Source organism: Maniola jurtina, chromosome 5 (genome assembly GCF_905333055.1).
Source record: "Maniola jurtina chromosome 5, ilManJurt1.1, whole genome shotgun sequence".
Taxonomy (NCBI): domain Eukaryota; kingdom Metazoa; phylum Arthropoda; class Insecta; order Lepidoptera; family Nymphalidae; genus Maniola; species Maniola jurtina.
The window spans coordinates 9,200,519-9,212,809 of record NC_060033.1 but is presented as its reverse complement, the minus strand read 5'-3'; the positions used below and the strand labels follow the sequence as shown (position 1 = coordinate 9,212,809).

The 12,291-nt window shown below is 33.8% G+C and overlaps 2 protein-coding genes across 2 annotated transcripts; one reads left to right on the top strand and one right to left on the bottom strand.

Annotated features, from left to right (window-relative positions):
• The first annotated feature begins 1,488 nt into the window (after positions 1-1,488).
• LOC123865680 (facilitated trehalose transporter Tret1-like) lies at positions 1,489-6,829 on the top strand. The gene is made up of 8 exons (XM_045906875.1): positions 1,489-1,683; positions 2,413-2,642; positions 3,098-3,418; positions 3,604-3,727; positions 4,244-4,339; positions 4,450-4,667; positions 5,447-5,629; positions 6,336-6,829. Exons 1-8 carry the CDS (start codon positions 1,623-1,625, stop codon positions 6,579-6,581), a joined length of 1,479 nt encoding a protein of 492 aa, XP_045762831.1. The 5' UTR covers positions 1,489-1,622; the 3' UTR covers positions 6,582-6,829.
• Positions 6,830-8,303: 1,474 nt separating this feature from the next.
• On the bottom strand, positions 8,304-12,007 carry LOC123865679 (facilitated trehalose transporter Tret1-like). The gene is made up of 8 exons (XM_045906874.1): positions 11,896-12,007; positions 11,501-11,730; positions 10,795-11,115; positions 10,575-10,701; positions 10,326-10,409; positions 10,031-10,248; positions 9,003-9,185; positions 8,304-8,538 (listed from the first exon to the last, which is right to left on the bottom strand). Exons 1-8 carry the CDS (start codon positions 11,978-11,980, stop codon positions 8,305-8,307), a joined length of 1,482 nt encoding a protein of 493 aa, XP_045762830.1. The 5' UTR covers positions 11,981-12,007; the 3' UTR covers position 8,304.
• Between the last annotated feature and the right edge of the window lie 284 nt (positions 12,008-12,291).

Genomic DNA, 12,291 nt, shown 5'->3' with positions numbered 1-12,291 from the left:
TAGTATTAGTTAGGGTAAGTATCCGAGGAGTGATCTACTTTTATATAAATCAAAAAGTTTCCACGGGATTTTTAAAAGCCTAGATCCACCGGATGAAATCGCAAGCATAATCTAGTAGTAGATGAATGAAAAGCAATAGGTAATTTGGAATATCTAAGAACGTTTAAACAAAAGTAGGTTAGATAACAAAACAAAGTAATATAATGAAAACCTTTTTTTTTAGAAACAAAATTTTTTGTAGACGTTACATTTTATGATGAGTGTTAAATTATAATAGCAAACAATACTATCACCTACACTACTGTTTGCAGACAGATAATATTAAAGCATCATATTCATAAAGCTGTGATAACAGTAGTGACAGCAAAACATGTCTATACAATATTTTGCCAATTAAATGTAATCTTTAATGCTATTGTGTTAGGTGTCACTGTTTATGGAATATTATTTGTTACGGATACTGTGAAAGAGCTAAACGGTATGATTGTGATCTTTATATTAATAATAAAAGATTGTGTGTCTATCTGTTAGTTTTAAATTTTAATTAAGTTATAAAAAAATCAAAAACAGCTATTCAGTTTGAATCAAGAAGGAACTTTGAGCCAAGAAACAACCATAACAACATAAATAATAGCGACCGCTCACGGCTTAGCTCAGTGAAAATATAAATCCTGTTTATTTCCTATCCCGTGGGAATTTTAAAAAATCTGGCCTTAGCCGGTTGTAGACCGAAAACTAAGCTATGCCAAAGCTTAGTTTTCTTTGCTTTAAACCAAGCAAGCTAGGGTAAGCTAAGCTAAACTAAGCTAGAAATGAATGGCGTGCACACCAAGAGCCCAAAGCTCAGTCAGTGTTGCGAAGTTCAATTAGACAAAGACAAAGGACACTGGACAGCACTGGCAAAAGATGTGCGAAGGGCGTGCGGGGAAGGCGGGAGGAGCTTAGCTTAGATCGTGTAGCTGCACATCGGCATACACAACTAACTTATAGCTTCGCATATTTTTGTTATAGGTAAGTAAGCATATTATGGTTTTAGATATGTATCACAAAATATGATAGGTACTGAAAATATTGTATTAAAGTTAAAGGATGATATAAGTAAATGGAGAAAAAAACAATTTCATTCATGGATCGATGAAGATAAAGAAAGATTTGTTAAAGTTAGGACCTGAAACTTTAACATTGAAATATTGGCGCTACAGGTTAGTAATATTATTTTAGTTTTATACTAAATCTACATAAACAAATAAACTCAGCCAGAGTAATAAAAAGTAATAGTGTTTAAAAGTATATTATAAAGTACTAATAAAATAAGTAAGTGTATAAGTAAGACAAAAATTCCTATTAGGTATAACGAACACCCATGAGACATAATCAGATAGAATTAAGTAGTAGGTAATCTAATAGAGTAGTAGTCAAAATACGAGCAAAATCAGATGCAGAGAGTCATATCGTTCGGCTGTACAAAACTGATCTTCGCGTTATTATCTAATCCAGTACAATAAAGCATTTGAACCATAATAATATTACACAAGCGATGTAATTATTAAAACACGTAGAAATTCGTAATTTTAGCATAGTAAAGAAAATACTGTAGAACATTGTAGTTACTGTACTGTAAAATGGATAGTGAAAAAGTGAAACCCACGGCGTTCTTGATTCAAGGGATGTCGACCTTGATAAGTTAGTTTTAAATTTTATTTAATCAGTTCAATTCATAACCCTGAAGGACGAGTATTACAGAATGTCTCGAATCTTATACAGGAAGATATGAAGAATGAGTATATATGCCTACTTAGTGAATAAGTACCTAATTATTGACTTGAAGGATGATGAATCCTTGTTTAATCACGACCAAAACTCTTTTTTTCCTAGAATTTTATCCGTTACAACAGTTTATTTGATACTATTACAGTATAAAATGATTCAAATTCAAATTCATAATATTTTTATTCAATTAAACTTTTACAAGTACTTTAGAATCGTCAAAATAATCTACCACTGGTTCGGAATGCCGTTCCTACCAAGAAGAACCAGCAAGAAACTCGGATTGTAAAACGAATATCTATGAAAAGAGCAACCGTCTTTACTTTCTGGTTCTTTTTGGTTGGAAATAGATGCATATTACGACCCAAAAATACTAGTTTTTAAAAAATCGTTCTACTCTATACGTAACAATAACTATAGAGCTATTTTTTTTTAATTTTTTTTTTCCGTTACTTTAGTTTTTTGTTGTTTCTGTTATTAATTGATTTTGTTGTTGCTGTTATTTTATTTTTTGTTCTTTAAGTGTTTCTGTTATTTTTTCTGTTGTTTTTGTTATTTTATTGTTTTTGTTGTTTAAGAATAGGGTAAAATGTGAAAAATAAATAAATGAGAGTAAGACTATAGAACGAACATTTTCGATTTCAGTCGCCTACCTTACTAGTCTTACAGGCTTGGTTTACGCTTGGCCCTCATACACAATGGAAATATTCAAATCAAACTCCACGGTCCTAAGTACTCCTATGTCGTTAACTGAGATATCTTTATTAGGCAGTCTGCCTAATATAGGAGCGTTGGTAGCAACGCCATTTTGTGGGTATGCGGTGGATAAGTTTGGAAGGAAATATTCAGCTATGCTTTTTGGATTACCTTACGTGGTAAGTCTTTCAATCGTTATATTGTATGTACCTATCTTCATTATAACTACCATAATAATGAATTGCATTTATAGATTTGTTCAGAGACAATTTATTATAGAAAACTAGCTGATGCCAGCGACTTCATCCGCGTGGATTTAGGTTTTTACAAATCCTGTAGGAATTCTTTATTTTTCGGGATAAAAAGTAGCCTATGTTACTATTCGTCCTTTCGACTATCTCTATGCAAAAAATTAAGTTGATTGGTTGCTTAGTTAGGGCGTGAAGGAAGGACAAACAAACAAACAAACACACTTTCGCATTTATAATATTATAAAACTTCAGTTAAATTTAGCCGTTTCCTTATCCATTTTGATTAACTATAAGCATCATTATCATCATCAGCCTGTGGACGCCCACTGCTGCTATAATCACTGACGACAAATTAAAATCTACAATATTACTTTTCTTTATAGATTGCCTGGGCTGTCATTGCTGTGACCGATTCTGTGTATCTAGTTCTTTTTTCTATTGGGTTCGCTGGCGTAGGAGCAGCAGGGCAGGGAATATCTTCAATTTATATATCAGAGATATGTCAAGACTCTATCAGAGGAGCTCTGACTTCTACTACTGTATCGGGATTCTTTCTAGGTCTTTTATTCTCATATGCCCTTGGAGGATATCTGTCGTATCAACAAGTTTTGTACGTCCATTTGTCTTTATCAGTTCTATATATCATGCTGTTGATGTTATTGAAAGAGTCACCAGTGTTTTTGCTAAAGATTGGAAAGGAGAAGGTAAGATTTTAAATGCACATTTCATTTGTAAGATAAGCATAAATATTACCTATGCTTGAAGAACTGACTTTATTTAAAGCATGTAAGCTGCAAACTCTTGTTCGAAAAGCAATTTTTAAAGCTTAGAAGTGCACTATTGCTATATTATATTTTATTTCTATATGCTGAATATTGTTATTTTCTAGGAAGCGGCAGAATCTATAGCTTTTTATCGTCGAGTGGAAGTTACTTCAAAAGAGGTAGAAATTGACATAAAGAAAATCTATTTGCAATTGGATCCACGGATCGAAAAAATATTGCAAGAAAATGGTAATAGATTGAAATAGAAATCTTATGAGATCAGTATTTAGTAAACGGTAGCAGTAGAAGATTGTATACGTTTCAAAAATAAAACATTGGTAATCTGAAAAACTTTCCATCTGCAATAAACAATTTTGATTTACTTTATTTTATGTTGTTTTATAAATAATCATCAGATTAAAATGATTAAACAAAACAAATATATTATAAGAAAAAGAATTTGAGTAAAATGTAAATGATAATAGTTGTAAAGCGTACAGCTTATCACCAATTACGCTACATAATATGAGATCTAATCTTCAGAGATTTAAATATTATGCATAAAAACGTGTTTGTAGGCAGTAGGTATATTTGCACAAATATACGTTATGAAAAATCTTATTGGTAGTATTAAACCTTCTATTAAAATGATTACAAAGTATTTTACACAGAAAAAAGTGTTTAGCGATAATGTGCATAATTTATCTTGTCAACACATATTTCTCGCAACCATCAAATTGTATTTAGATATAATATTATTTTTAGATACTGAAACAACAAAGGAACTGCTTGAGAAAAGTCAGAATAAAACTACAGTTCCAAAAACAGAAGTGGCACAAGAAACACCATGGCGGTTCTTGAGTAAGTTAAAACAAACTTGTACTCAAACTATGTAGATTGGATTGACTGTGGTGTGGTGGTATGGTGGTCGTGTGGTGTGGATTTTTTATAATTACTTATTTCAATTACAGAACGATCAGAATCATCTAAACGAGCATTATTAGCTGTGCTAATAGTGATGGCAGTAGTAATTTTCATGGGCTCGATAGTGTTACAAGTATACGCCGAGTCCCTGTTCAAAGAGGCATTGCCTACTATGAATCCTAACACTTGCTCAATTTGGCTAGCTGTGGTGTACTTGCTAGCGAGTTTGGTTTGCGCTATGATGTTGGATAAATTTGGGAGAAGGGTAATAATTCAAGAAACAATCTATTTTATCTTTGTACATTTCATTTATTATCAGTATTTCATGATCAAATCAGGAATGAGGAGATTCGTAGGAGAATCAGTCAATCAGAGTATCAGAGTAACGGACATAGCTCAACGGATTGCGAAGCTGAAGTGGCAATAGGAAGGGCACATACTAAAGTTTAAAAAAATTTAATAGACAATGGGGTCCCAAGGTGTTAGAATGGTGACCTGCGCAGCGTTGGAAGGTTCCTCACAAGATAAACGACATCAAATGAGCCGCAGGGAACCGCTGGAATTAGGCGGCAAGACCTTGGCGTATGGAATTCCCTAGAAGAGACCTATGTCCGGCAGTGGATGTCTATTGGTTGATAATGATGATGATGATCTAGGTACATTTATAATGATTTTTTTAATAATTACAATCACATATTACATTATTAGTACGTCGCGTCGTTGAGGCAAAGCGTTTAACTCCGAAAAGTTAGAGGTGTGTGCCCGAGATTGGACCCCGAATCCCCCAATAACCGCTCATTTCGTTGCTAGTGTAAATTAAGTTTATTTTGCTCTTACAATCTGCGACAAATGGTAAGACTACAATAAAGTGTGCTGTCCTTCAGTTGGCTATCATAGACGAGGGAGTATTCACCCCAAGAGGAACAACTGAGTTGGCAGTACTTCTTGGCAAGCCTGCTCCATCCTAGGCTGCATCATTACCTGCCAGCAGGTCTGATCACAGCCAAGCGCTAGTCTACAAATTAAAAATAAACTTTTTTCCAGAGCCTTATGACAATAACGTCTATATTGTCCGGAATATTCAACATATTGCTGGGCTCTCAGCTTCACATGCGATGGGCACCACATTGGTTCACCGCGTTTGTTATATACGCATACAGCTTTGTGTATAACCTTGGTGCTGGTGTTGTTCCGTTCGTACTTACTGCGGAGGTGTTTCTACCTGAGGTAAGAAGCTTAGAAGCTTTTTTTGAATACAAATGACAATTGAGTCCTTGACTGCGATCTCTCACCTGGAAAAGTGACGATACAGTCTAAAATGAAAGCTGCAATAAGAAAATATTGAAATTAATTAGTTTCAACCATATCTATGGTTTCAACCTGGCATGCGATCATGCCAACCAGAATGTTAAAATGCTTAATTGCTTACATAGATGGCGTTGTAGGGTTTAATCTTGCGTTATAGCTGTGGTTATAGTGTAAGATGGATTATAGCAGCCAAAGAGTAAATGTTTATATAGGAAAGCAGTATATTTACTAGTACAAGGTTCTCTTCATGAAGTAATCAGTGATCAGTGAATTATTCATAAATGATCGATAAATTTTTAAAAAAGTGCTTCTTGTAATGTATTTAGTAATAATCGATATTCAAATGTAACTTTGTATTCGATTTTATCTTCCTTAAATATCATTAAAGTGTATCTGTCTGTCTGGTAGCTTACACGGCCTAACCGTTTAACCGGTATTGATGAAGATTACAGAGTTAGCTTACATAATTAATGAAGGGAAGGGGGGTTAGCTTACATAATTAATTAACGAAATCTTGGTTGACACAAATTCGTATGCAAACTCCAAAATTAGTTTGTTGATGAAGACATTTTATATAGGTAAGTATGTATCGGTGTGGAAATGTATAAAATTTTACTTGTTTCAGGTCCGAGGACTCTGCAATAGCTTAACAATGGTTTGCATGTGGATAGTAAATTTCATAACCCTCATTATCTTTAATCCGTTAGTGGAGGAATTAGGACTTGGACCCACGTTCTACATTTTTGCCGTGGTCTGTTTCGCAGGCGCTGCATACAGCCATTTTTGCCTCCCAGAGACCAAAGGCCTGCCCGCCGATAAGATACAGCTACTGTTTATGAAAAAAGAAAAACTGACAGTATCAAAGGCTTGAAGTCAACTTTCTAGTCATTTGTAGATAGTGAATAAATTCTGCACTATGTTAGCTTTTTTTTATTCAGATACAAGTTAGCCATCAATTGACTGCAATCTCATCTAGTGGTAAGTAGTGATGCAGTCTAAGATGAAACTGGAAGCGGTGTGACAGTTCTATCGCTACTACCTATGATATAGCAGCGTATATTATCGCTTGATGGTTCTCGCTCGTGTACAAATAATGTAACCTGATGTAATATTTTATAAGCTCACACTTTTATAAAAATATAAAAAAAATAAAAGTATTTTTTATTGAATCAACCATTGTTCACTGTATTATAGAAAACTCCTGGTAAAACTCACAAGTACGTAAGTAAGTATAGTAGTATGGTACGCGACAAGTTAAGATGGCAATCAGGATAAAAGGAGAGGGGATAAAATGTAGCCTATGTTACTTCTTGGGTATTCCTCTACTTGTCTGTGAAAGTCCCATCAAAATAGGTTCATACGTTCCAGAGATTAGCACGCTCAAACAGTCAGACAGACAGAAATATTTTTTCGATTCAAAACGAGACGATTCAAAAGCACTTGTAAAAGTCTATTTGAATAAAAATCTATTCTATTCTATTCAATTCTATCGTTCAAATAACCATATGAGCTTAATATGAGGTAGTTATTTCGAAATTACAGACAGACACTCCAATTTTATTTATTAAGTAAGTATAGTTAGATTAGATTGAAACAGTGAGAATATCTGGTGACGATGGACCTTGTATTATAGAGGGAAATGTTTGAAGTATTCTACACAGTCGAAGAAGGATCTAACATCTCTAAAGTGAGATTTAACTCCCACCTGAAACGCGCTATGCTATTGTCTCGAACTATTCACAAGCACATGGGGTATTAAGGCAATCGAAGAGGTGTTTAATCTCTCTTCTCTACCGTCGATGTCGTGAACCGTGAAGAAGGCCGTGTGAATGGTAGGTATTTACACGACAGATTTTGGAATATTAACTACTTATTTTTATCTGGAACCGTTATTTTAACTAGATTTCCTTATTTAAAACACAATTACTTACAAATAAAAAACATTTCAAAAATACAAGCAATATTTTTATTTCCGTAATTATGTATTTTATCTAGTTACCTACCTTAATAATTTTGTTACCTAAGTACTCTTTCTATTTCAAATATAGAAAGATGTCATAGTATTGACCCAAAGCCCTAAGGTATGTATGTCAACTCTCGGGTTTCAATTGTAGGTATAGTTCGCGACAGGTCCACATGACAATCGGGATGGGCATGCCCCGCACTCCCGCACAGTCCCCGCGCTAACCCGGTGCGGGATAGCGCGGGTGACGCACGTGGGCCTTTAAGAATCCCGATGGAACTTTTTGATTTTTAATTTTAGTATAAAAATTAGCTTATGTTCGTCTCCCCGGAATGTAAGCTAACTTTACTAAAAAACTAACCAAACATCGAAATTGGATGGACTGTGAAAAGCTAGCAGACAAACACTTACTTAACCTACGTACTTAATGTAATAACTTTAGTAAAACCCGAAAAAATATATATACCTACCTAATAATAAATACCTACGGAGAGTTCGGCATTTCAAAGATTTTTTTAAAGAGTTTTTGATTTCTTAACCTCAAAACAGCTACCTAGGTAAGTAATATTTACTACTAGATAAGGTAAGAAAATAAAAACTTAAGATTTTTATTTGCAGAAACATTTTTTAATTAAATCATATATTTCTTTTTCAAGAATAACAACTGAATTTTGTCAGCTGGTAGACCCTTGGTCTCTGGTAGGCAGAAATAGCTGTACGCGGCTCCCGAGAAGCAGACCACAGAGAAAATGTAGAATGTACATCCTGGACCAAAGGCAATCACTAATGGATTGTAGATAAAGATTATGATGAAGTTCATTATCCACATACATGCCATGGACATGCTGTTACAGAGTCCTCGAACCTGAAAAATATAATATAGACATTAAAATATAATCTACTATTTTACTCATAAGTTTCGATAAATAAATGTGGTTTCATCTTATCATTATATGCAATATTACATAGTACATCCTCTTCCAGTAAATCCTAAGATTTACCAAGTCTTAATGGTAAAAGTGCGAACTGTTATATTGTGATAAAAATTATAAGAAAAAATAAATGGATCTCCCATGCTGGACATTTTAAAAATAGTAGGTATACTAATTACTTGTCGATTTTAGTTTTGCAAACCTTAAGGTACGCTTAGGGCAATTGAAATTCCCCAATTCCAGGCAATACGCGAAAATTTCAGCAATGTTATGCGAAATAATTGCTCCAGATTGCTCCACTTATTGGTCCAAATTGATCCATAACACCGAGCAACAAATGCTTCAAAAATTGTCTATGTAACCTTTAAGTGACTTAAATTTCGTAGTTCTTCCATACCTCAGGCAAAAAAACTTCAGCGGTAAGCACAAAAGGTACAACAGCCACTCCAAGGTTGTAAACAAAACTGTAGCCGTATATAATGAAAGCAGTGAACCAATGTGGTGCCCAACGCTTCTGGAGCTGGGATCCAAGGAGAAAAGTAAATATTCCAGATATGATGGAAGTCGTAGTCATGAGAGCCTGAAAAAATAATATGTTAAATTGTACTTAATTAAATTTTTTTAAGCGATTATGATAGGAACGGCAATGAACTTGCAGTCATTACAATAAGTAGTTGAAGTTGATCGAACAAGGCCTAGTGAAAATTGCCTTTCCAAAGGATAATGGGTAAAATTCTTTATGATGAATCCAATTATACCCAGTTTAAATTAAATCTAAAACTTATTTAGAAAAAAGTAACGAGACTTCAATATGTGGCTCAGCTGGAGTCATTAATACTAATTTATGATTTAAACCACTTAAAAAAAGGTTCTAAAAGTTCATAATATCTACTGATAATCTTTTTTTTTAACTAACCAGAATACCCCCGATATCTTCAACTTCTTCATTAAGAAGAAGAGAAGAGAATTACGTTCATAACAACTTTGGTTTATACAGGGTGTTTGGTAATTAGTATATAATGTCGACACGTACCCATGCTACTTTGATCTGATAAATACAATGCTGAAGTAAAATGACGAAACAAAATTATAAAAATTTCCATACAATTTTTTTTTTATGTCAAAGTTTTCATGGCCAACTTCAGATAGGCCTACGATCTCAGTGAGTAAAGGCACGTTAGGGTCATGAAAACTTGGACATATTTTTTTTTTAAATTTTGTACGGAAATTTTTATAATTTTTTTTCGTCATTATACTTCAGCATTGTATTTATCAGATCAAAGTAGCATGGGTACGTATCGTCTTTATATACTAATTATCAAACACCCTGTATATCTTGTTTCAACAGTGGCGGCATTGAAGACCATTTTGCCCATTGCTCTTATCATTAGGTCTTATTCTTATCTGCCCGTAGTTATAGCTTACCTTCCTTCCATATTTGTCTACCATGCATGCGCAAACTGCGCTTGCAAGCAAGTAATCCACAGCCAGCAAGATCGAGCAAGTGTTTGGATGCATCGTCGGGATGGCCTGCTTGAATAGAGATTCCGCATATATTTGCATTACTACAGATCCCATGAGAATCGTCACGCTCATCACTATAAGCGCAGCTATTAACGCTCGTTTTGATGATTCTGATCGCCCTAGTATCAAAAATATAAAAAAGGGTTCAGGTATTACTGTTTTGGAATATTATTATTGGTTCAATTCAAAAGCTTACTCAGGAATTGCCAAGGTGATTCACTTTTCCTTTCTTGCACAATAATATCCTTATGTTCTTCCATCGCTGTCAAACTTAATACATCTGTAAAAACATAATGGAGTATAAGAGAAAAGAAACTTCTTCATAACAATTTTGCGATACTAAATGTTTGCTTTTATAAGCGCCTACGTGATTAAGAGTTACACCAAGAAAAAAATACACTTTCTTCATTTATAGTATAGGTAGTGATTTGGATTAGGATATTACCTTTACCGCCCTGCAATATTTTGTCTATTCTTGGATCTAGTTGTAATTTGATCTTCGTAATTTCATTTTGTACTTCTATAGAGTTTACATTAACGCGGTGGTAGAACGCTATTGACTCTGCTGCTTCCTAAAATAATTATTATTAGAGTGATAACTAAACTTTAGTACTACTACCTACTCATAATGTAGGCATGAATTTATTTTAAAAGAAAAGACTCACTTTTTCTCTTCCCCGTTTTAGCAGATACACCGGCGATTCTTTTAACATCATTAGCATTAAAATATAGAGCGCTGAATAAACAAAATGGACATACAACACATGGTCATATGACAAATGTCCTCCGATGATATAGGAGAATAGAAGCCCCAATAAAAATACTGATACACAAAAGGAAGTCAGTGCCCCTCGAATGGAATCTTGTGATATCTCAGATATGTAGACTGAAGATACACCTTGTCCACCAGCTCCAAAACCAGCTAACCACATAGAAAATAGTACTAAATTTACCGATTTAGTTATGGATATAAGCCCCCAGGCAATCTAAAAAATAAATAATATGTATAAAAAATATAAAAAAAATAAAAATATATAATATTTTTACACTCTTCGTGTCTTCATGTCTTCTTTTGAAAACAAAAAAAAGGAAAAGGAGATCTAGATCAAAAGGAACACCATAGGAAAACGAAGAATATTTCTGCTCATCTATTTTTGGATACATGCACAGACTTCCATTCTCTAAGCTTTAAACGATGTATTTTATTTTAACCGAAAAAATAACACCTAATGTACAACATCTTAATAAGAAGAAGAATATCTTAAAATACAGTAGATAATATTAATTAACTATACTAACAGGTTTTCATAAATGAGACTATTATTTCGAGATAAAAATAGGTACATACTTAGTTTCATCCAGAAACCTTACCACAAAAGGTACTCCAAATATCATAGCTGAATATTTCCTTCCGAATTTATCCACTGCATATCCACAAAAAGGAGTTGCTATCAAACCACCTATGTTGGTCAAACTACCGAATAACGACACTTGAGTCGTCGACATAGGCGCACTTAGCACTGTTGAATTAGACTTAAACATTTCCATAGTAAACGATGGCCACGCGAATATGAAACCAGTTAAAGATGTGAGTGACGCAACTGAAAGAATTATTGAATTATTGAATTGAATTTAAGCGTTATAAAATGACTATAAGTTAATAATCAATAGGAAAAATCCAAAGTGGTTGTCCAAAAGGTGATACAAGGGAATTCCCAAAAAAATATGTATAAAAACACAAAAAATATGTATGAAGTAAGACTAACTTATGAAAGCAGCTAATCCTTGCACTAAAAACGCTGAAGGTTTGACTTTTTCAGTGCCCATGATAACTTTCGCGCCACTTTCCATCCGCTTCCTATCATATTCTATCTGCAATTAATGTTTATGTCCAGAGGTATCTATTATTTGTTTTTCGATAGCATAACTTGTAATATAATGTAAGTATTATATAAATTGTACGGCGATAAATGCACCAAAACAAATAATTAGATTCCATGATATTATAAGTATTATCATAGATATGTTACGTACATATAGGTACATGGCCCTATAAAATCCGTTCTCCCTGATGAGTAAGATAGAAGATACGTCATGCGTTGATACTACTGTGGAATTAATGGTCTTTCTTTTTTAGGGTTTCGCACCGAAAAGGAAAAACG

Bases quoted from the DNA above. Each gene is read 5' to 3' on its own strand.
- LOC123865679 (XM_045906874.1), bottom strand. From the start codon at position 11,980: ATGGAAAGTGGCGCGAAAGTTATCATGGGCACTGAAAAAGTCAAACCT. The intron at 11,731-11,895 runs GTTAGTCTTACT...TAATTCTTTCAG, and splicing joins AGGATTAGCTGCTTTCATAA to TTGCGTCACTCACATCTTTA. The intron at 10,249-10,325 runs GTAAGCTTTTGA...TTTTGATACTAG, and splicing joins ATCACCTTGGCAATTCCTGA to GGCGATCAGAATCATCAAAA.
- LOC123865680 (XM_045906875.1), top strand. From the start codon at position 1,623: ATGGATAGTGAAAAAGTGAAACCCACGGCGTTCTTGATTCAAGGGATG. The intron at 4,340-4,449 runs GTAAGTTAAAAC...TTTCAATTACAG, and splicing joins AACACCATGGCGGTTCTTGA to AACGATCAGAATCATCTAAA. The intron at 4,668-5,446 runs GTAATAATTCAA...ACTTTTTTCCAG, and splicing joins TGGATAAATTTGGGAGAAGG to AGCCTTATGACAATAACGTC.